This window comes from Rhipicephalus sanguineus, chromosome 2 (genome assembly GCF_013339695.2).
Source record: "Rhipicephalus sanguineus isolate Rsan-2018 chromosome 2, BIME_Rsan_1.4, whole genome shotgun sequence".
NCBI lineage: Eukaryota > Metazoa > Arthropoda > Arachnida > Ixodida > Ixodidae > Rhipicephalus > Rhipicephalus sanguineus.
The window spans coordinates 228,689,280-228,714,480 of NC_051177.1; the positions used below are offsets into that span (position 1 = coordinate 228,689,280).

Sequence of the window (25,201 nt, forward strand, 5' to 3'; positions counted from 1 at the left end):
TATCGGTAGTAATTTAGCCATTGATTGCGCTAGGCGTGGGTGCACCCCCTGTCTGTCTGACGTCACCATCCTAAAACGCTATCGTCAAAGGCGCGCGCGGGAAATATTTGAGGCCTTTCTCATCCACCAAATGGGTGATCGATGTATAAGCGTTCCATCACTCGAAGTGTTAGAAAGAGATATCAGCTATTGGACGTCACGCACGTGACGGAAATCTTCTAACCTTATCGTCTCTATTGGAAAACCCAGTGGCACTGTCACAGTGCCATAGCTGATTATTGGACGAGGCACACTGGACGTTGGCGCACTGCACACTGGGCCACCAGTTACGGGCAGAAATCGGGCTTTTAAATTGGCTCAGGGTTGAAACGGGAGCACTGCGACAAAAAAGAAACCTAAAAACAACACGAGCGAAGGGGAGTCGAACCCACCACCTCGCGCTCCGTGCATCCTGAATCTGACACGTTACCGTTGCGCCACACCTGTAAGACCACAGGTGGCCTCTTTTTTCTTCATGTTATAACTACTTCCGGAATCCAGTATTTTCATTTTTCTCGTTAGCAACGCGATTTCAGTCTCTTCGTGCTGGCGAGAACCAAAGACAAGGTGGTTAATTTGTTTGTCGTGTGCTGCCTATAGGACCAGAACGTCTATCTGGCACGTTTTGCCGCAAAAATGGTAGCGTAACCGTAGAGGTGTTGCGGCAATCGCACTGACAAGCTAAAGCAGTTAGTCATTACTTGCGTAAAAAACAATGTGCGTCTGATCTGCACACTAGAAAACTTTAGTTTTCGTCAGCCCTTTGAACATACTTTTTGTCCTTTTTGTTTACGTTCAGCGTACTATACCGTCGCAGTAGTTCATCCTATCCGAACCGACCGTTAGGCTTAGAGCTGTACTCCGTGCCCCACGATTGCTGTGATGAACGTGGATATTCAATTACGAAGAATCTAATAACCGTTCAAATATAACTTCGATCATGCCTGACTCAAGCGAAGTAATATTTCCACCTTAGACTACATGAATCAGAAGCTAAAAACGTCTAGATTGAGCGTTTGTTGTTAATTGCCTCACTGCTGCCGGTGACGTCCGGCATTCAGCGGTACGAGCTCATATCGAAGGACTGGACTGGCTGCTAGAGTAGGTTGGTGTTATTAATGTCCTATTGTGTTGCGAATGATAAGTTCTTTCGATGCAGCTATATGAACTACATTCACGACACTCGATCACACACTGTAGAGAAAGTGCGCGCACGCGCTCGACAGATTATTGCTTCAGCTGATACGTACGTCCGTCGCTTAAGGAAACTAAAGCTATATATGTGTAGGACACAGAATAGAATAATATTTTCAAGATATTCGATAAGTTTTTCTTTCGATTTCTCGCGGCCCAATATCAAATCATATAATTCCACCCAGCGCACCCAGTTTTTTCCAATGTGCTGCCAGTGTTCCCAGTGCGCAGGCAGACACTGTACAGCGTGGCCACTGCCTCCCAGTGCGCTGTAACACACTGGGCCACACTTTACAGTATTCCCAGCGTCATTCAGCTCACTTTGCGGCACTGGCCACGCTGTACATTCTGTCACCGTGCGTCCCAGCGCGCTGTAGTACAATGGGACACATTGTACAGCGTTTCCAGTGCCACCCAGTGCGCTGAAAGGCACTGGGAGGCACTGGAAACGCTGTTTTTTTTTCGATAGGGGTTTCTTACACTCTTTCGCCTGCTTATTCTTGGTTTCGTCAATAAAAATTTCAGTTGGCAGTCAGCGCCCGTCCCTTTGTCACTTTTCTTCGTCCTTTCTTTGCGCTGTTTAGCAAGATTGACATTCTTTTGGAAGGCGCCTTAGGTAATTCGGTTATTAAGGTTTTTCGTTATGTGGACGATTACTTGATCTTTTGTAGTGGTGAGGACTTTGAAAAGGTGGTAATCTATGTGAGCGAAAAATTTGAATTAAATGGAGGTGGGCTGAGCTTTACTGAAGAGGTGCCTCAGAATAATGGAATACAATTTCTAGACATTTCCTTAAAGTTCCAGAAGAACTACGTTTGCTGGCAGTATTCTAGATCTTCGAAACCACTGTTAAATTTTTCGTCGAAGCACTCGAAGGTTGTAAAAAACAGCATCGCCATGTCTTGCCTTAAATCAGCCCTCATCAAGTCGTGTGAGCACAAAATGAGTGATAGCTTTAACGCACAGGTTACAGCGCCTTTTAGATGTAGGGTATCCTCGTGATGCAGTGGCCACGGTCGCTGAACGTTTAAAGAAGTGCTATTGTGTTAAGTCCGAGCATGGTTGCGGAAAGCGATAGGAAGAAACGTGTCGTAGGTATACCGTACATTCATTGCGTATCTCACAGGCTAAAGAAAGTAGGAAGTAGACACGGCGTTAATGTTGTTTTCACGGCTACCAATAAGCTAGGTAAGATTTGTGCCGCTGTGCAGAGAAAGAATGAGCGAGTAAAATACAAGAAGCGGACCGATATCTGTTTCGTAAAACACACCCACAAATTCACTGATTGCCGTACGAGTGTGGTGTATAAGGTCCCTTTCAGCTGCGGCCGCTTCTACGTAGGACAGACGGGCCGATGCATTAATCCAGAGATTGTTGGAACATAAGAGATCGCTAATAGGAGGCTCACCTTCTAATCTATCTTTACATTGTCGAGATTGTAAGTGCACGCCAAAATTCGATGAATGCGCAGTGTTGTACCGTCATAGAAATGAAGAAACGCGCCTGATGATTGAAGCATGGCATATCGAGAATAGTGGTAGCGCATGCGTGAGCCAACCGCCGATTAACTTGCATAAAGATGAAGTCAAATGCCTTAACAGTTATCTTCCACGTAGACCGCCACGCGTGCCGGATTGATAGGTTCGCCTGTTGCATGGGCATGCGCAGATAAGTTTTCGTGCCTTCTTTCTTTTCAGCCGTTGTGCGTCTCTTCAGTTGTTAGTCGGCGTTTGTGGTGTCCTGACTGCTTTCTTGTGTCCGTGTTTGCACGCCCTGTCTTTTTAGAATGAACTGTTTTTCAAGTTTTAAGTGACTTCACTTTGTTCACATGTTTATCCCATTTATTCCACTACACCTAAAACAGCACAGTTAGCGTCTCCTATACCTTAATTGGCTTCCTAATGCGTTGCTATTCATTAAGCTTCAAAATGCTATAGTTTTTTTTTCATTTTCCCAATACTGTAACTTTCTTTGAGGCACTTCTGGTAAGGCGAACCTCAGCGAATTACAATTGCTCTAGAATGGAGCTGTGCGACGCACTGCCACTGTTGCTTCCTTATTTTGTGCGAAAAATCTTTTATTACGTTTTGACCTTTAGCCAGTATTCTTTTCATATATTTCATATGCAGCTATTCTGGACACCAGCGGCCTAGTTCGCGTGAACGACACCACGTGGCGTATCGACCTTAAAGAATTCAAAAGTCCCGCCATGACGCATGCAGTGACGCGGTAATAAATAAAAGAGAACCAACACAAACAGTACACACGCCCCGAGACTGTTGCCTCACCTCAGTGCGCAGAAAAGAGAGCGCCGTGTGTCGGCGTTATCTCGACGGCGACGACTGGCAATGAATTGGCAGTTTTTCTAGAAGTGCCATGCCGAATAGCTGGCCGTTATAGACGCGCCCGCGATGCATTAAGAGAATCGTGTTTTATTTGTTTGTTTGTTTGTTTGTTTAGTTTCTTGCGCTGCCGCACCCGTGGGATATTGGAGCAGCAATCTGCTTTCCGAGTTTCTTTTTTCAGCTAGCGGGAACGATTACGTTTGGGTACGAACAGGATATTGTGGTTGCATAATAAACCGAATTTCCTTTGGTGTACCACTTGGCTGATGCTCGTTTGCTCCTTGCATTACCTCAAATTAGAACCGGATAAGTTTGAGAACGCTAGGAATGAGAGTAAAAAAAGGAAGTTAAAGGTAGTTATTATTTGTTTTCATTTAGTTCTTACCGAAATGTGGCTGCCATCGCAAGCTTGGCGCCGTCAAGCGGGTTTGCATAAACGATACAGTCGTTGAAAGATGATCTTGTACACCAGAAAATGTGAACTTGGTTAGTTTTTTAATTAGGAATGAACCTATAGTAAAACATATACGACCAACGTGTTGTGTATTAATCTCTAGATCTGGCGTTTATCCCGCCAAAAAAAGGCACTTATCTATCCTACGAGGGTGGTCTGAAAAGTTCTCGGCCTGATGTAGAAAAAAGCGTTTTGGACCTTCAAAATTATTTTTATTTTTCAACATAGTCTCCTCTCAACTCTACACACTTGGTCCATCGATATTCCAGAGCCAGGATTCCGTCCTTAAAATGACTCTGTGGAAGTCCTGAAAAGTACTCATCCGCAGCAGCAATCGCTTCTTCATTTGATGAAAAACGTTGCCCACCAAGAAAGATTTTGAGTTTTGGGAACAGGTGGTAATCCGACGGGGCTAAGTCAGGAGAATAGGGTGGGTGCTCCAACAATTCGTACTTCAAATCGTGAAATTTAGCCATTGCAAGATGTCCTTTGTGCACCGGTGCATTGTCCTCATGAAAGATGATTTTCTTCTTTTGCAAACCTGGTCTTTCCTCACGAATTTTCTGATTCAATTGAGTCAAAAAGTCAGAATAATACTCCCCAGTTATGGTTTTAGCCTTTTCAATATAATCCACAAGCAGAATGCCTTTAGCGTCCCAAAAAACAGAGGCCATCACCTTTCTTGCGGAGGGAACTGACTTGGCTTTCTTTGGTGCAGAGGACCCGGCTTCAGTCCACTGCTTTGATTGTTGTTTCGATTCCGGTGAGTAATGGTGAATCCAAGTTTCATCCATTGTTATAAATCTGCGCAAAAAGTCCGCTGGATTTTTGTTATATAGCTCCAAAGCACGCTGTGACATCGTCATGCGGTTGCGTTTTTGCTCAGGAGTAAGGATCTTGCACAGAGCTTGTTCATGTGTAATTCGTTATGCAAAATGTGACATACACGTTCCACTGAGATGCAAACAGCCTCGGCAATTTCACACAACTTCACTCTCCTGTCTTCCAAAACCATATCGTGCACGCGGTCAATCAATTCAGGAGTTGTTGCACTTTTTGGGCGCCCTTCCCGCGGGTCATCTTCAATGCTCTCTCTCCCCCGCTTAAACTCAGCAGCCCATTTCTTGACTGTGGAGTATGAAGGTGAATCTTGCTTGTAAACTTTAACAAACCTTTGGTGAATTTCATTCGGAGATAAACCTTCTTTTACAAAGAACTTTATCACCGCACGGTACTCAAGCTTCTCCATGCCTTCCGGTGCTTCACACTACACCCACTGTGATCGACTGTCAAAGCCAAACTGCTAATCGGCACTAGATCGCGTTTCATCTGAGACTTGCAGAGACTTGTATGAACATGCACGTGAGTGCTACAAGTTCTCGCTCGCGTGATTCTTATTGAGGCCAAGAACTTTTCAGACCACCCTCGTAATTGCATTTCTTTTTCTTTCTCTTTTTTTTCCCTTTTTTCCCACAGTCGACTGACTCATATGCTGGAGGTGATTGTCTTGAATCCTGTTGGCGCATATACACGAATAGGTAACTCTAATGGGCTGGAAGCTCTCCTGAACTCTCCTTTCGTGTTCTGTAGGCGCAGTCTCTTTCAACTTTGCACTTCAACAAGGACAAATTCGATCATGAATCACCTACTGGCCCAATCGTCCACTTTGATCAGCACAATAAAATTCAGAAGAGCTTTTTTAGTGAGTGCTACACGCAAGGCATTCATTCACACATACACACACACACACACACACACACACACACACACACACACACACACACACACACACACACACACACACACACACACACACACACACACACACACACACCACACACACACACACACACACACACACACACACACACACACACACACACACACACACACACACACACACACACACACACACACACAGTAAGATAGATATTATTCAATAATAAGTTTTACTGCAACATAAAAGTTGCAATAGAAGTACGCGCAAAAGCGACAAAGGAAAATTTATAATATTTCAGAAGACACCCTAACTGGCATGTAGCCTCGACTTTAATAAAAGGGATATCTGCACATAGGTGTGAAGTCTGGTTAATGCGCATCGATAGCACAGTGCTATCATAGATGTACGCGTTTTAGAAAACACCCTCAAGACATGGTATTGCCTCTCAGCGTTGCCTGAGTGGAAATAGCTCAAAGAATTGAATTCGTGTCAATCTGATAACGTGTTATTTTTTTTTCTTAGATTAGGTTTTTTAAACACACGTATACTGTACAGTGCAGAGCCACCATTTAGGGCAGATTTTGTAGTGACGCAGAAATTACCTCCTTGATAGTGAGAAAGTTCAAATATGTATACACAATAACCTTCTCAATAATTACTTGTGGACAAATATTTGGGATCGTGGAACCTGAGGTGAGCATGAGTGTGGTCACGCCTTTTTAGAGTAAATACTTACTCTATCACTATATATATTGGCGATGTGCTTTCTTAAAGGGACTGACCACCGACCGAAATGTGTCACAAGACCATGGCTGTGAATTGCAGTGACGTAAAGGAGCTTTTTTTTCACCATATGATTAGGATTTGTATTGGTAAATTGCACTTTGAAAGTCACAACGGCATGTCGCGTTGCCTGACGGGCAAGCCTTCATAGTGCACGAATGAGATGTGCAGAATGCTGTACGCAGTCCGCTGCTATTTACTAAAGGAAAAATGCGTTTAAAATTAATGCGCACGTTATTAGGCATCCTCGCTTTATTCTGTGCTTATAAAAAAGTAAAAGGAATTGATGTTGAGAGGCGACGTTGCCTTCGCGACTACTAGTGAACGCATGTCGAGCAACGCCGCATGCGCGCGGCGCTTTCTACATTGAATGAACTTCCAGGTAGCACACATTAAAAACCGGAAAAAATTCATTCCATAACGTTTGGGCTGTGGCACGGGCTTCGCAAGACACTGACGTAGGCGGTGTCACATCTGAAACGTTAGTAATAGGATCTTTTCCTTTTAGATCATCTTATAGCGGAGTTCAATCCGGTGGTGGTGGTGGTAGTGTGCGGCGTGACCACCCTTACAGTGCACGCGCAAACCTTCTCCACTTCCCCTCTCCACTCCCTCTCTCCCCTTTCCCTCTCCACATCACCTCTCCCCTTCCCTATCCCCCTCTATTTTCCTCTCCCATCGCCCTCTCCACTCCTCTCCCCTTCCATCTCCCCTCCCCCGTTCCCCTCCCCTTTCCCCCTAACCACTCCACCTCTGAAACGCGGGATCTACATGCCGAAACACTGCTTCGCATCGCCTCATGGTCCCCTTTAGCGGGAGATGGTGTAATTTTTAGTGAGTGCTACCCGCATGGCATTCTCTCTCTCTCTCTCTCTCACACACACACACCACACACACACACACACACAAACACGCACACACACACACGCGCGCGCACGCACACACACAGATATATATATATATATATATATATATATATATATATATATATATATATATATATATATATATATAAATAAGCAAGGCGAGCTCTATCTGTTCATTAGTTTGATGAAACGTCATTAGGCTTGGCTCGTAACACAGTGCGGAGGGCAATCTAGTGAGCGTCGAATACTTGGCTCATTGAATCGGTAATCAGAACTGTAAAGCGAAAAGCGCTTGTTAGTTTTGACGTCTTCTTCCTCTCTGTTTTCATTCACTATGTTGTAGTACATTGCTGCTAACATGGGTACCTGTTAACGGAAAGTCAGCAGTAAAGACAACATGCATGTGTCCATTACTGGACTTCCCTCTTAGTGATTACTCTTCAACGGCGCGAAGTGGCGTTGCGGCAACAAAGGCAGTGTGTAAGCGGCTAATATTCCCTATGAAATTACCTATGCTGATTAGGAAAGCAGCGTACACTAAAGAACGTGTTGAAAGGGTGTCTTTTTGCCTCACAAAAACAGTCCTGATAACGTGCATGCCTCTCGAATGCATTATCGCACCGCGGCCGGCACTTCCAGGTCACGAATGGGCAGCACGTTATGAGCGGGAGACAGCATTCTTCATAGGAAAGTGGCGAGTGCCGAGAATTGAAGAAAGGAAACGCAAGCCAGCAGCAAAGCAGCCGCTTGAAGATATCTCCGTCGTTGCTATGGCAACGGCGCGCGCGGCCGCTGTCGCTTCCGAGTCTGCTTGTCAACCGTTTCGCCGTCTATTCCGTTCACACCGGTCCCCGCTGCCAGCCGGCGCCAGTCAGCGAGGGGGAGTGGGAGGGGGTTAACAGGAGGGGGCACTTGCTGAAGGCCTTGAGAGTTCTCATTATTCTTGTCGGTAACATACTGTCTCGGTCAAACATTCGGGAGGGGAGGCGGGCCCATGGGGCATACCCCCGAGCTGCGCGCCTGGGGTTTTGACTCCTAGGTGGCCCCGGTCGGTCTACGAAACTTCTTCCGAAGTACCACGCTGCGTACCGTGTGGTCTAGCAAGCCTCGTACTTCATATACGCCGTCAAGTCGCTTGAGACTTATTGTAATCAAACAATGTCGATGCATGAGTTTGTGCATATGGACGTGCTAAAGCCTCACTGTCACTGTGCAGCTGTCCGTAATTAGCCAGGGACGCCTCTTTTTCGGAGGGGAAGTAAATGTAATACAAAAGAGCGGCAACACTTGCACAACCAGAGAACGCTGCTCCCGTAGAAAAAAGGCGACGATTCGAGAATACAAGCTTTGCGTTAGTTCGACTATTACTGGTTACATTTCTGCGTCGTCTCTAATAGTAGAGTACTTCTTTAAAACGCTTCATTATATTATAAATGGCTGCCCTCATGCTTGCCTTGATTTCGTTTTGTATTGCCTTCTTTTGCTTGAGGTTAACTAAAATCTGGGTTACTTTTCTTCGTTATTAAGTAATGGGTTGCGTGGTAATCAATAATAAAACATTAGAAGTTTACTTGCTCCATTTCCAGAAGCGAAACCGAAACTGCAGCAAATATCTTGGGTGCAATGCTCCAGGGAAAAAACAAGCATCTAAACCTTCAGCAGCATTGTACTAGTAATAATTATTGCTGGAGTTCTACGTGCCCGAACCATAATATGTTGTTGATGCGTGCCGTAGAGAAGGGCTGCGGAAATTTCGACCACTTCAGGTTCGTAACGTGCATCTAAAACGAATTAGACGCGCCTCTAGCATTTTCGCCTCGTTCAAAAATGCTGGAGCTGCCGTCAAACCCTTTGGGTCAGCAGCCGAGCACCGTAACCGCTGTACCACCGCGGCAAACATAAGCTATTCTGAGAGAGACAAAAAAAGCAGAAAAAAAACCAAATTGGGATTCGAGCCCAGGCCCAAGCGATTGCGCGCAAACAGCCAGTACGGATGATCAACCCATTCAGCCACAGCGCGCGGCTTCTAGCCCGTGGTACGATAGCTATTATAAAGATACTACGGTCAAACTCTCCTTGCAACGCTCCTTGCAAGTGTCCCCACCTTCCAAAGAGCAGGAACGGAATGCAAAAGTGAAAACAGCTGCTTTCTGTTTGCAAAAATGCGCTGTACACCATAATTCGATGTTTCACAGCGTAAGGAACGAGGACGACATTGGAAAACACACACAGCGCTGAAGTTACAACTGGCTATACTTTCAAACTTACAGCAATCTATATGCGCTCTTGACCAGGAAATAAAAAAGAATAGAGCGAGTGAAGCGCACGAAAAATTCCAAAAAAATCGTAGATGCCCACGAAATTTTTAAACGTCATAAAAAGGTGCACGAGTGCAGCTTCGCTTGCTCTTTCGAGCAACGAAAGTGAATTTCTCGTGATCGTAAAATATATTTGATATCGATGATGGGTTGTTGTTTCCTGTGACTACAATTTTTTGTACAGCAGGCCTACAATTGTCGCGTGACCTAAATCACGTAACATCGCACAACATCTACTTATGTGACTACAGTTACGTAGCAACTAGCCACGTGACTAAAAGTCACGTAAAATCACGTAATTAGTCTCGCGACTAAAATCCCATAATGTTACGTAACTATTGACGTGACGTGTTGGCGCAAAAAAATTCGGAACAACCGGATGGCGCGGGGCAACCTCAGCGTCCGCACTGGACTCTAATAAAGATGTAAAGATGTACTTTCTCTCTTAGGCGACCAAAATCCCATCACGTAACTACTAGTGACGCGACGTTTCCCCTTCAGAAGCACGCAACAAGTGCGTAGTGTGGGGAACCGAGCGAAACATGATAAGAATAGAATATCCAAGCCTAGCCATATCTGTAGTACCATACTTGGAAAAACTTTGCACCTCTAGCAATAGCTTGGTATTACTAGCAAAACCTTAGAAGAAACTAGGGCGAACGCTAGCTCAGCTCTCAGTTCAAGCTTTGCACAACCAGTACATGCTGCGCACATTTTTATTTACAGATGTTTAAAATGGCATCTTATTGCGGTACGTTGAGATGGGCTGCGAGTGCGTGCGAAAAGCTGCTGAATCACAGGATTTTCGCTTTGTAACTGGAAGCACCAGTCCCTGGACTTCCCCAAAGCTTTGATCCACACACATCATATCACACGGACCTATCATATGCAACGCACAGTGCTTTGTGATGTTAAAGGAGAAGACATGCTGCTCTTTTTCTGTTCATGTAGGACGAAAGATGTGACAAGAGATGCAAAATCCCATTTTCATCGCAAGGGCGATGGAATGAGTGCGATAGCAACAAATGAAGTAAAGCTGGCAGCTAACTCTTCTAGATCCAGTCTCGCGTAACTCTACAAAGTGGTGCTGTAAGAGAACACAGCCCCTCAATGTATGGAAGGGGATTTCGCAGTCTCTCCGAGTTGAGAGCGCAGCATGCAGGAGGGTATATGAGCTGTCCGCTGATGGTTGTCGAGATGGCGATATTGATTTCATTTAGGTTAGGGCGAAATCATTGCACTGCTGTTTGAAATAGAACAAATAATGTTTCCTATTCTTTGATTGGCTTACTTATCTGTTGGTTTCATTAGTAGTGTCTAACAAAAAAAAGAGCCCCTAGAAAAATTCACCTTCTTTCGTTAAGATTACGTCAGACACTTGCGTTAGCCCTAAATTAAAAAGCAACTACAAAAACGTTTAACTTTATCATTTCATTACTATATGCCTCGCTATTCTAAGCTTACTTCATTTCCTTTACGTTGCTGAATTGTAGGTACCTGAGAAGATCTTATCGAAACCACGAGAACGGAGAAATAAGTTTACAAAACAATACGCGTACGGATGTTCGAAAGAGCTTTGCTCACCATAACTTGATCGGGCGTTCTGTTCCTTAGGACGTTTATAAAAGAATAAATTAAGAATTACAAATGTAGATCTGAACGATCTGATACGCGTGGAGTGTTTAAACATTCACTAAAAAAAGTCATAAAATAAAGAGAAAAAGAAACAGCAGCTCAGCATTACAGTCAAAAACCGAAACCGAAATGAAAGCTCTTTGTTTCGGCGGCGCCATCCTGTGCCAAGGTGTGGAACTAAGTCACGGGCTGAAATGCTGATCCGTCGCCAGGAATCGAACCGATCACGGCGCGGTGATGCTGCGCTCTGAACTTGTGCGAATAGCTCACTCGGCCACGGTCGACGCTTTGTGGCAGGTGGTAAGAAAGGGTTTATCAATTTACCACAAGCCTTTGAAGGACCGCGTTTCAAAAAACGCGTTAGGGAACAACGTTATGCCGATTGCGGCAAGTTGTGAATGGCTTCAAACGAAAGCTGAATGTCAGGACTGCATGTGATTTGCTGACCATTAACATAATTTGCTTAGTTTTACGACAGTGACCGTTGTTGCTTCGAAAAAGGGGCCACATTTTTCGCCGTTTCCATAGACTCCCATTGTACAATCTTTAGCTCCTCTGGGAACAAAATTGAAGCTTACTGCAACACGATCGCTGCAGTTCTCTCGTGCGTTTAGGTTCCCAGAAGCGCTCTGTGGTCAGCGTTTTTTTTTTTAGAATTCACCCTCTACACTTAATTATTTGGGTAAAACTCGCCGGTTCCTTGAAAACGCCCTAGCTTCGCGCCGGGGCCGCCAGGGGCGCTGGCTGGTAAGTGTCCACAAAAGCTGGATATGTATCGGCTTAGGTGAAGTTACAAGTAATACATGAAGTCAGAGATGTGTATTTTTTTCTGGCAGATCCGAATATAAAGCGTAACATCCGCGATACTAGCCATGAAGAAGGATGGCATACCTGCACACCTTGTACGAATGAATATTATGAGGAACAGCTTTATTCGAGTGCAGCTCAAGCTGACACACGCTCATGATGATGTAAACAAATGGGCAAGTTGTACAAATGGTGATGATATGTCCAGTTGACAAAGAAGAGTCCGTGACTGCACTCGCACTAATTACCAATCGCGCTGGAAGCGGCCGCCTGGCCGCACGACAACATTAAGAGGCACGTGGTGTATACGCCTTCAACCGAGAAACACGCACATCTCTGTGACACGACAACGGTGATCGGAAGGAGGTCTAAAGTCAGAGATGGTAATTAACGCGGGACCTTTTCTAAATGACCGTGTAAAGTCCAATAAAGCTACTCATGGATTTTTCACATAAGCCGGGAACGCGCACCGGGTCCAAAGAAGAACTTTGTCTCCATGGTTAAGGTGACAGCACAGTGAGTTGAGTCGTACCGAGACTTCCGAGCTTCCTGGCAGACGCCGGTGTTAAATCGGGGCAGGTGACGGCAGTGTGCGACGCGAGACAAAAATTCTTCGCAAAAGATATCTCCTGCGGTTGCAGGAGCCGAAAGGAAAGAGACGTCCAAAGCGGAACTCGGGGAGCGGCAATAGACCAGGAAAAAGGGAGAAAAGCCGGTGGTGCGATGCATAGCTGTATCACGACGCGCGTCACCAACGCCAGATTTTCATCCCAGTGCGTGTGGTCGAGGTTGGTGTATATTGCAATATGGTCCATGAGGGTGCGACGAAATGCGTTCTGTCAAGCTGTTGGTCTTCGGTTGGTAAATATAAGTGGTCCTGTGAATTGTGTTCGCGGCAACAGTAGAGTAAATGAAGTCATTGCCGCGGTCGCTGTGGAGTATACGCGGAGCTCCGTGGCTTATGTTGCGCAGAAAAAAAAGACGACTTCAATCGCAGTTCCAGCTTGTAGGGAGGCTGTTTCCGCGTGCCGCGCTCGATGGTTGACAGCCGTCATAAACGAACGATTGCCATTGGAGGTCACGGGAAGGCGGCATACACGTCTATCCTGACTTCTTCGAAGGTAAAAATGGGGCAAGGAAGAGGTTGCAGAAAGCCACAAGGAGCTGTGGTGGGTGGCTAGAGGCTTTGACAGTGGACGCACGATGCAACATACTTGGCGACAGCTGAAGAGTGGCCAGGCCAGGTGCAGCGAATTTGAATTTTCTCGTAGGTTTTCTGTTAGCCGAGATTACCGGTTCTGGCATCATCATGGAATGCTTGAAGAACGTCGCGTTGTAGAGAACGTGGTATATCAGGGACCCATTTGTTTCCATCGACGTGGTAAACGTAGTGATGTAAAACACCACTGTGAATTTTGAATTGATTAAGATTTGGGGGCAATGGGGCGTTCGGTGGAGCAGAAGTGAGCAGCAGCAAAGGTCGACGCGTTGATGCTACACAAGCATCAATAGACTATGAGATCACAGCCAACTGACCACTGAGATGGGTCTCGGTGGGTGGTGGTGATGGTGAGTAATGACAGCTGGGCAGAGCGCAGCGAGAGAGTGCCTCAGTGTCTTAGTGTTGCTTTCCAGGTCTGTGGGCGACATTGAAATCCGACTCCTGCAAGCGAAGCACCCAGCCGGTTAATGCGAGCCGACAACTTTTTTAGGGACGAAAACCAGCACAGTGCGTTATGGCCAGTAACGACTGTAAAGTGGCGGCCATGGACGTATGGGCGACATTTTTGTACCGCCGAAACAACAGCAAGATACTCTTGCTCTGGTATTGTCTAATTCTTTTCTGCAGTAGTCAGACCACGACTGGCGTAAGACTGACCACTCGTTCCCTCGCGATTGTGTCCCGTTGCTGGAGAACGGCACCGAGACCATGACCGCTAGCGTCAGTGAAAAGAATAGTGGGTGCGCCTGGATCAAAGCGGCACAGTACTGGGTCAGATCGTTATTTGCCAGGAGCTAGAAAATACTAGAATATTTGGCAGTAGGCTAGAAAAATAGTCGGCGCCATGCAACGAATCCAATGCGTCAACGATGCGTGACAAAGGGTAAACATCTTTGCGCGTGATCTTGTTCGGCGCACAATAATTGAAGCAAAAACGTACACTTCCATCTTTCTTTTGCACTAAACCAACTGGGGAGGACCAGGGACTCAAGGAAGGACGTATAATGTTCCGTCGAAGCATGCCTGAGCCGTTTTCCTCGATGATCTTGCGCTCTGCCAAAGACAAGTGATACGAGCGCCAGTGAATAATGCGGGAGCCGTCAGTCTCAATGCGGTGAGTAAAGGCAGTGGTCAAACCAAAGGCGGGCGAATCAACATAGAAGAGAGAACGATGGCGATTCAGTAGGGTGACTAAATCTTGACTCTCGGCTGCTCTCAGGTCAGGGCTTATATGGTTGTCGACAAGGGTGTGGAAGAGTTGAGTCGCGGCGAGCTTGAAGCTTGTAGTTCTTTTCTCGGAAGGGCAACAACTGCAGCGGGATGAAGGTCAACCGCGAGAGTGACTGTTTATCCGCATTGCAGCATTAGGCTTCGGGGGTTTCACTGAGGGCAGTAAGCAAGGCAGAACCATGAATGAAGCGAATAAGCCCTGAAATAATGAGAATGCGTCGATGTGTGTACGACCGGAATATAAGACAAGCGCGTACCCATCCAAAATGTTGTTGGAATTAACGCTGATCATTTCTTTTCCTGTTGGCCAAAGAAGATCATCTGAGGTTGTGACAAGGCGATTGCGCCCTTCGTGTTCAGGCAAATAATGGTCAGTGGCATTGTGATGTGCGAGGCGCTGACAACAAGATATAGAAGTGGACGCAGAAGACAAATCCCACCCCAATATGAGTGCGTGGGTGCACTCAAGCAAAACCGCAAAGATGGTATAATGAGGAATACAATCTATGTAAACTCGAAGTGTACACTATACCAGTGGACGAATGACGGCGTTTCTCAATGCACGGAGAGATGGGCCGCAGTAGGACGTGGTCACTTTTCGGAGGGGAGAACAAAAGTCAGCGCGAATAATCGAAATAGCAGCGCAAGTATCCACAAGCGCTTCGACACGTGCACCTTCTACTAATTCTACTAATAGGTTCGGTGATAGCTTTGGAGGAATTGTTGGCTATCCGGTGTTTGCTGTTTCTCCTCCTAAAACAGAATCGGGGATCTTTTTCGAGTGGGCGTTCGAGAATTTGGCGGCGGGTCGCTGAGGCGACACTGAACGGCGACGTGCAGATGGTGACCGACGGCGAGACTCACTAGAATTCCCACGCTTGCAACATTGTAAGGAGGAGAGGGTGAATGGCGAAAGGAAGAGTGGTAGGGCGTACGTTGGTATCTCGTGGTTGGACGGACGCGTCCGCGTTACTCGGGAGCGTAGCCACGTCGTTCTTCCTGTTGGCGCCTTCTGCAAAACCGAGAGATGTGTCCTCGGTAGCCACAATAGCTACAGATGGGTCGAGGAGGTCGCTGTGCGTTATGGTCAGCCTGTAGACGCATCGGCGTGTAGGCACAGTGAGGTGGTAGATGCAGGGAGCGGCACAGCGTCGGCGTACTTTGGCACCTGACGACCGTAAGGACCGTCGAAACACGTTCGGCGTGATGCGGGCGCTATTTCTTCATAAACGATACCGCGGATCAGGGTGCGTAAGTCGAAGGCCGCAGGAAGACAAATGTTCGAGGTGTCATAGCACAGGTGAAGAGAGTGGAGTACAAGTCGCTGACGAGGTGGAATATTTGTAGTCAGTCTTCCACATCCTCCGTACACCAGAGGGCAGTGGCGGACAAGGCTGGCGGCTGTTGATGGGTAGAGCGGAAGCCGGAGGCTGCAGTGGGTCGGCGGTGTCAGACGAAGCAGCATTTTCTTGTGCAGCCATGGCAGGTGGTATTACGCGACGACCCGAGCGGGGCTCCAGTGAAAACGTGCGAGTGGACTGGGTGATAGAAAGGCACCGTCCACCACTTAAGATGAACCGCTTTATTCGAGTCGAGCTCGACCTGACACACGCTGATGTTGATATATACGGATGAGGAAGTTCTACAAATGGTGGCGATATGTCCAGTTGACAAAGAAAAATCAGTGACTGCGCTCACAATATCATAGTCGAGAGTTGGACGGCATACCGTCTGGTCAGCTAAACGTATTGCTGAAAACCACACTCTAAGCCAAAAGAGAGCAACGGGGGTATAGGGGTTCCTCCTTTGAGGGAGCAAGTGCACTGCCACTTCCATTACTCTTCTAAAAGGAGCAACGGCAAGGGGACAAACCCTTGCTCTCCTTTCAGTTGCTCCTTCAGAGGATGAACGGTTAGTCCCCCCAGTTGCTCCCTAAGGGCCAACTGTTACTCCTTCCTGATGCTCCTCAAGGGAGCAATGGATGCTCCTTCCCGTTACTCCTTAGTTTCTTCTTGGGCCAAAAAATCGTTTTTGATTGACTTATAGAGCATATTCAGGTTTATACAGATATTTGTTTGGATTTACAAACGATATACAGACATCTCATTCAGAAATAAATTTCAGAAAATTTGCAACAAACACACAGGATTCGAACTCGCGACCACTTAATCGCCATCTAACCATCTAACCACTAAGCCACCACACGCTACGGCCCCGTCTGAAAGTAAACGGGGTTATGTAGGTACCGACGGATCGTTGCGCGTTCTGACACGTTAATGAAATGAGCATAGGCGTGCAGAACCAGTGGTGATGTTCGAAAGAGAATCGAAAGTAACAGTGTAAACATCTGAAAACATAACGGTAATGAGTCTCGCGAAAACACAGGCTTTGCCAGAGCTCCCTTTTGCGCTAACTAAAGGGCCAGTCATTTCTTTTTTTTTCTTTTGTGAGGTGTGTTTTCTTCTTTATTGTCATTATTATTATTAATATCAATATTAATATTTTTTTTGCGGAAGTCACCTCCCCTTTGAAAAGACAACACAGCCCGAGCTGATAACGTCCATTTGCTCAGAGATTAAACGCAAAGTCAAACTACCGGACCCGATTGTTACAGCTGCCCTCCCGCCAAAATCAGCCAGTGACAAGGTAGATATGACTATTAGGGGGGGCGGCAGCCGTGTTAGCTCGCTGTCAGTCTTTCTGCGCATCGCGATAAAAGTGTTCGTTGCGTGATCTCTGCTGCAACCCTGCAGTCGGGGCTTTTGCTGATTTGTACTGGAAACTGCCGTTCAGCAAAAAACTGCAAATGTAAAATCTATCAACTGTGTACTTCTCTCAACCGCTTCTTTGTCGTGAAATATATACGGAGTCTCGCGAAGCTTCGCAGTTTATTGCCACATTCTTAGGCTATATATTTATGCCAAGTGTTATACGCAAACACACCATTTAACTTGCGACGACAGCAGCTTCAGGTGCTGGCGTTCTAGTGCAACCATGCCTTTTATTAGGAACGTTTAGCTTGCATTAGGGGCTTTTAGCTTTACGGTACCGTGTTACGAGTTGCCGGAAGGAATCTGTGCATGCGCGGGCCTTTACAGAACGTGAACTACTCGCCGGATTGACTTTACATTTACGGCCCTATCTCGCAAATACACCTTCATTCGCGGCTATTCGCGATACCCGCTTTACCGCGGCTCCAGCCGCCGAGTAAAAATAAGCCAAAGTGCGAGCGCCAATTGCGATCACCTTGTTGCAGCGGCTAAAGTCACTAGAGTGAGCTAGAAATAGAATACCGAAGCCGTAAAACCGTGAGAATCCTTGACATAAATACTCCCCGACAGGCTGAATAGGTGACGCCATCTAGCGCGAACAAGATGAACCAGGCAAGCAAAAAATTGTTATTGCAGGAACATCGTGCGTTCTATTTCTGGTGTAAATGCCTTGCCGCGGCATAATTACGAATGAGTTATCTTTTCAATCATTTTTTTTTCTCAAAAACACTAGACGAAAACAAACGTGCCCATACTATGGTTGCACGAGGCGTCACAAGATGGCGACATCGTCGTCGGATAACTCTGTATTTACACCCCTTTGCGTATACCGGGATACTGTACACGCTAAAAACTCCTCGTGATTTTGCCGCAGCGGTGATACAATCTTATCTAACTAAATATAATTGAAGTGCAGTTATCATCACCATTCCATGGTTTAATCAAACGTAAAGGTATCAGTTTACGTACTTACGTAAACGTTTGCGTACGGGGAGCTAAAACTTTTCCAAAACATGTGTTCCGGTAACCCGGTAACGTTAAAAAGTATACGTACAAGCTAAATGTCCCTATTACCGTGCGTATCTCTCTGTTCAGATTACAAAAAGTAGTTTCCTTACGCCAGCCCGCAAGAAAATGTGGCCCATGCATCGACCGATACAGGGTGCGTCCTGCAGGAGAGCAACAGTTGCGCGCCGAGAGCAAATGTTGCCGGTCGTCCTTCTGTTGCTCCCTTCCAACGTAACCCTAAACGGTTACTCCCCCCACTTGAGACATGTCAGCCATCTTGTTCGAGTTGGTCTTTTTGGGGAGTAACAGTTGGTCTTTAGGACTGAAACCCGCAGTTACTCTCATTTTTTCCACTTTTGGCTTAGAGTGCAGGTCAGTGACCAATGTCAAAACAACAAAAATGACGTTTCGCAATCCGTGCGGATCCCTTGTTCCCAATCGAATGACGGCTGAGCAACAGGTTTTCATGTAGCGTTGAGCACATGACGCAGAGTCCGGGAGTACAAGTGGTTTAGAGTGCCGGATGATCTATTATGCATTGTGTTACTTATACGAATTAGTGACTCGAGATTGAATTTCGTTGACAAATTCCTCTCCTTTGCATAATGCGCTGTTGTCAAATCTGAACTCATGGTCCCTCTTCTCGGCAGTCTTTGCGAGTGCATTCGTCAATATTCAGCCCTAGGCGACCTCATTCTCGTGCTGCTTCATACGACTGCAGAAATTTCAGCTTTCGACAACGTATACCCACTCGCAGTCAGTACAGAGAATCTTATAGACGACACTTGAGAAATGTTGCCGAGGGAGACGATCTTTCACATTAGGCAAGTCACCCTAAGATTGCTTACTGGGATGTGGGCGGTCTTCACACCACCTTTTGTAAACACACGAGCTAGGGCTGCGCTTACACCTCGCATGTACGGAATAGCTGCTCGTCTGTGTGTTGACGCTGTATTATCCATGGTTTCACTGTGGGTTATGCATGAAGAACATAGTTGTCTTCATAATTTCAGATGTCTTCACGTAGAAGGTTCATAGATGCTTCGAAAAAATACCACGTGCGTGCACGTTCCCTCATACGATGGGCTCATTATACGCTTGTGATGGATTCTGTGTCCTCGCAAGAACTTTGACTGCAGTGACTGAAATTGTAAGAACATTGTGTGTGCAGTTAGTCAACTCAACGCGTACGAACGCTGAGGGAACAGAGCTGCGCGGGATCAAGTGCACCAGCACAGAAGCCTCGCTTGTACAGTGTCGTCCACTCTTAGGGTGAACACGGATCAGCATGGCCGCGCTCTGCGCATCGAAACGAAACGGCGCAGACGCTTGGGAACGTGCTCCTCTTGCTGTACTACAGGGAAGCGATCACGGGCGTGCCAGCACCGGCGTTGGCTGGATGCACTGGCGCTCCGCAGGGCGCGGCCACGCTGAGCCGTGTTCACCCTAAGAGTGGACGGCACTGTACTTTGGACGCACAACACACTGTTGTTGTAAAAGTGCTCGGGGAGAGGCCGGAAACCTTTGCCTTTCTTATAGGTATGTTTTGAGTGTTTGTGTGCGTGTGTGCGTGCGTGCGGATTTAACTAAAGCGTTCAACTTTTAAAGGTGAAGTTTAATGGTCCCCCAATTCTTCATTCGTCAGCGCGCTCCGCCGGCGAGGGGCTGCGTGTCCGGCATTGCGGGAGTATTCTGGGAGCAACTGAACATTTCGTTCCAAGCATTAGTTTGTTTCCAAGCGTGTCGTTTCCGTGATAACAACAAGTGTCCTCCGCTCCATTACATTGTTTTAAGAGTCGCGTGTCGATATACTGTGAAGTTCTCTGCGTTGAACTCTATGAATGGGCTAGAGCCTCCTCAGGCTTTACTCCATCTTTAACTGCTCTCTCCTGTTTTCAAGCAGCAGTTAAATAAAAGCGATTGATTGTTTGTTTGTTTGATTGATTGATTGATTGATTGATTCATTCATTCATTCATTGATTGATTGACTACCTGCATGAGAGGTTTCATGTGACTGTTGTGTTATGATTGCTTCGATCACGCTCCCGCAGTTTAGGAAAGCAACGTTGCGAACTCGATTTCAGCAATGGGCGCGCGTGGGTGGCTTCGAAAAGGCAAATATTCACACTGCACACATTATTGGTGAACGACACAATGCGAATAAAAGCTATAGTAAGGTAGAGAGGTGGGCGAGTTGGAACTGATGCATTTTGAAATCTTTTCAGCGCGAACGGGACGGAGATGTGGGAGATGATAGGATATCTGAGCGTCCGTTTGCCTTTTAGATTGTGAACTATACGTAAGCACAATGAGTTCTTTGACTACACGTAACTTTTGCGCATGCGTTGTTGGTTGTCAGGGGTTTGAATTTTTCTTTCAATAAGCTTTAGTTGTTAGACAGCGCTCGTCTTGTGTCCTCTTCTTTGTGCTCCGTCCCGTTCGCGCTGAAAAGTTTTCAAAGTGCGAATACAAATAACCAAAAAAATTAAGGTAGCTTCGCAGTAGCGGTGACAAGCGCGAAGTAAATAGCGGAGCTGACCCTCTTTGTTTATCTCCAATTCATTTCTTTCGTTCTTCCTCTCTTTGCAGTTTTTTTATTGCGATAGCAATCATATGGACGCGGTCGACTGGTTTTTGCCTGTTGGAGTCGCCGTCATGCTCCATCAATAGTTCAAATCGATAACATACCCCCGTGCATTGTGTGCTCTACCCGCGGGTAAAATCGCACTTGTGGGGGCGACGAACGCGGCTGAAGCATGGATAAAGAGAGCTGGCCCATTTCTGTATGTCGCATTCGATCACATCCCCCCGTATCTAAGGCCTGCCGTCGAATGCTCCTGAAGCAGAGAGGATACGCCCCGCCCGTCCATTAACAGCCTCAAGCGAAGATGGAGGGGGAGAGAGAGGGGGTGTCGCTCGAGGAGCAACAGTGAACATCGCTCAGTAAAGTTTAAAGTTGGGTAAGTTGGGATAGTTCACGTTTACGTGGGAAGCAGCGCACTTAGACAAGGCACGAGAAGGAACGCAGCGGTCGTCCTGTCTTTCTTCCTTCCTTGTAGTGCCTTGTCTAAGTGCGCTAATTCCCACGTTAATATACAGTGAACTTTGACTGCAAAGCGTGTTTCATATGACACTGATTTTGCTCGAAAAGCGGAGCGGCTGCCGTCGCGGTAGCCCAATACAAATTTTTAGAGCGTCCGGACATTGCTGCGATGAACATCGTCACAGTTGCAACAATTCGCTCGTGGCAGAGCGCCTGCCCAAGGTCAATCAATGGAGCAGCAGTGACGTGAGGAGCACGTGACTGCAGGCGTGGAGTCGAGGAGCGGGCCCGCGCGCCGGGAGCAACTCGCTTTCGTAGCAGACGACATCCTCTGAAGCAGAAGAGACTATTGGGCAAGGCGGTTATTCATGAACACCGAGAGAATAAGCGCTAAAAATTGAGGAGCACAAAAAGAAGAACAGACGAAGCGCTGGTGCTACTAACAACCGTTTATTTTCGTCATACCCAGCGCGTTTTTAGTAGCGTCACTTCTTTCTTCCCCTTTGTGTGCTCGAGAATTTTAAGCTCTTATTCTTTCAGACATCCGTTCCCACGAGCTACTTTCTCTCCAATGGCGGTGTAGATGTCCCGTTCGCTTTTTGCTCTCTTTCTCGACGGCCCTTCCATCAAAGCATACAAGTCATTTGCACATGTTATTTTGTTCGTTTGCATTTTTTCTCGAATCGTGGCACCAACATTGGTCCAGACTACGGTACTCCCCACTTGTAGTTCGCAGCACATGTTGCTGTTTCTACTCGTTTACTATAATAACCGAGCACGTTCGAATAGCTTGCCCTCTTCTGCTTTTAAATGGTCACGTGCCCGAATGACAACAGTGCCGTCGCCTCTTTACTGAAACGGCTATAGGCGAAAAGAGACACTAGCACCTTGCCAAACCCCTCATATCCTCGACAGGGCCGCTTGCACCCGGGTCCGGCCCAGACGGCGCACCAACGCCTTGCGACAATCGAGAGCGAAAACCACCGGAACCTCTGTGAAAGCTTGTAAAGCACAAAAGGCAACTCTTGCTTTTCCTTTTCCATGGCCAAGTGTATAGGCGCACAGCAAGAGTTGCACGGAGAAAAGAAAGCTGGAATACAAATAAACGTGACTACTGAAGCAGCTTAATTGCACCCTGATACACTTGAAGAGTGCAGTTCACATCAGAGTACAATACTGAAAGTTCAGGCGCGTGAAAATGAAGCCCCCTACTGAGCAACCTATCGAGCCCCGAATAACGAGCCCCCAGTTAAAGCTGAAATTTGGGCTAGTTGGTCTTGACTTAAATACATATTATAGCGGAACAAAAAACAAGGACAGAGAAAGAAGCACACAGGACGACCGCTAGACTTCAACTGAAAATTTTACTCTGGACACGTGACATGTAAAGTGTAAAACAACATCTAATCTGATGGAAACGTCACCATTCTGCCTTCGCATCAAGCTGCACGTGCCAAGCTACGCGTCGCGCATGCGCCCTTCCAAGAAGCCAATCTCCTTTTTCGTTAGGACAATTGAGGGCACACTTACACACCTATCCGCCTCCCTGTTTATATACATGGCCTCACAAATCTCACGTCGTATCTGGTCATGACCCCTTCCCAACACCCGAGTTGCACCAAATGCTGGGGCGCACCCACAACGCTTACAATGATCGGCCAAGTGGCCCCCCGCGGCAAGCGATGAAACCGCTGTTCGATGCTCTCTTAGCCGGTCATTCAAACAGCGCCCCGTCTGTCCCACGTAACATTTTCCGCACGACAAAGGGATGCTGTAGACGACGGCTTCAACACAGGAAACGAAACTAGTAGCGTGTTTTTTTTGTGCATCCTATAATATGTATTTAAAACGAGCCCCCAATCGAGCAGCGTAAGCGCACCAAAACAAGCGAACTCGGAGAAAGGAAACCCGCGGGTTACGGGCGTTTTCCACAGCAATCACTGCGCATCGCAGAGGCGCACGCCGCGCAAAAGCGGTGTATTTGAAACAAAGCCGCGTCCGCGCGTTCTGGTGCCCCTCGATCGCCGCGGGCTCGACCGCTCGGTCGCTCGCATATGAAATAGGCGTAAGGACGTGGTCGCGATCGCTGGCGCGCGTACTCTCACCGCAGTCATTAGCGGACGGCTCTTATATCCTTCTACTTGCTGCGCTCTCAACGCAAAGCGACTGGCTCACAACCGCTTCTCTCACTGAAGCGGCCTTGATATCTTACACAACCGTTTTGTAGAGTTACGCGAGACCGGATATAAATGAGTTAGCTCTGAGCTGTACTTCGTATAACATTACAAATTGTTGCTATCGCATACATTCCCTCGCCGTTGCGTTGAAAATGAGTTCCTTTTTTCTGCAATCTCTCTATTTTTTATCTATTTCTTCTGTTCATTCCTTTCTTTCTTTCATTTTTCACGCGTTTCGTTCTCTCTCTATCCCTCGCTTGCCTAATCTTTCTACCTCTTTTTATCTCTCCACTTCTTTCTCTCTTGATTTCATTCTTTGTCTTTATCTCTTTCTTTATCATTAGGCCTTTCTTCTCCGTCTTTCTTTTTGTCGACGTCCGGATGACGTCCGCGCGATAAACAGTGTCGAAAAAAGTGTGAAATAAAGGCGATGCAGTCCAAAAGGCGGAGTTCATGGACACGAGGCAAAGCAAAGGTCGTTCACCGTACGAGGCGCTGCACACGTCCTTTCGGGTCTCAACCCTTCGCAGCAGAACTCGGCCGGCAGGGACCTCCTTTTAACGCATCGCCGGGCGAAGGAACTACTGTGAATCGCGAACTGCACCAAAGGCTGCAGTCTGGGTACGCAAAGCCGAAGCAGTCATCACAGGCCACTGCTACTGCGTCCCCAATGTCCACATGGGGACAATATCTTGTGATAACAGGTGAGACCCAATGGTGGTATTTGCGCCGAACCGTCGCCCATCGCCGCAGATCTGTTGTGCACAGTTCAATAGCCTGATTGTGTGTCTCGTATGCATGACTCGTCCGGCAAAATTTTCATTACGTATTTCCCTTTCTCCACTTAGTCCTTTATATTGTAGTCCTTTAGTTTGTATTAAAGCTTTGTTGTTTCGAAAAATTGGCAACGTCCCTGATCGCCTTCCCAGAGGCTCGTATCCGGAGAGTTATCCGCAATCAAGACGAACATACTTCTTCGCAATCTGCTTAAACGAACGCATCCTCACCTGGTGGTCCGGGTCCACCAATTTGAGGTGGCTGAATGCCAGGGGGAAGTTCTAGACGCGGTGGTCCTGCTATTGCTGGACCCCCTGCATGAACAGTTTTTATGTCACGTGTGCCTATTTATTATTTGTTTATGAGTGTTTTACTTTTTTATCTTCAATTATCTCCATTATTTCACAACAGGGAAGCTAAAAAATCAATTGCTGCGAGTCGAAGAAAACAATGGCCCCCATACGGGCTTCAAAATCACATTTTCCCCCCTCTAACATTATTGTTGAGCCTAATACTGCGAAAGTTTTAACAGAAGAAGCTGCGTAGAAAAAAAACAAAGCCTTTTCTGTCACCCTCTGACGCGTCCAAGCTCACTTAGGATCTTCATAGCATACGGAATACTTAAAAGCGGATATTCACCATCTGTTCATTTGGGCCACTCATTCTAGGATGATCATTGAGAGCGACAGCTAACGGACGCGGTAATCCCACTCGTGGTGTACGACGTTTTCTTATTGTATCTTTCCAATTTGTCTGTTATTTATATCCAAATCGATAGTTAACCAACCAATGCTCCTTTAAACATTTTTATG

At 46.7% G+C, this 25,201-nt stretch overlaps 1 protein-coding gene across 1 annotated transcript in view; it reads right to left on the reverse strand.

Moving 5' to 3' along the window:
* The window catches only part of LOC119382274 (basic proline-rich protein-like), a 134,738-nt gene that overhangs the window by 104,998 nt on the left and 4,539 nt on the right, over positions 1-25,201 (reverse strand). The window contains exon 3 of the mRNA XM_037649980.1: positions 24,620-24,703. Within this exon, the coding sequence (XP_037505908.1) occupies positions 24,620-24,703 (84 nt within the window). The remainder of the gene's footprint in view (positions 1-24,619; positions 24,704-25,201) is intronic.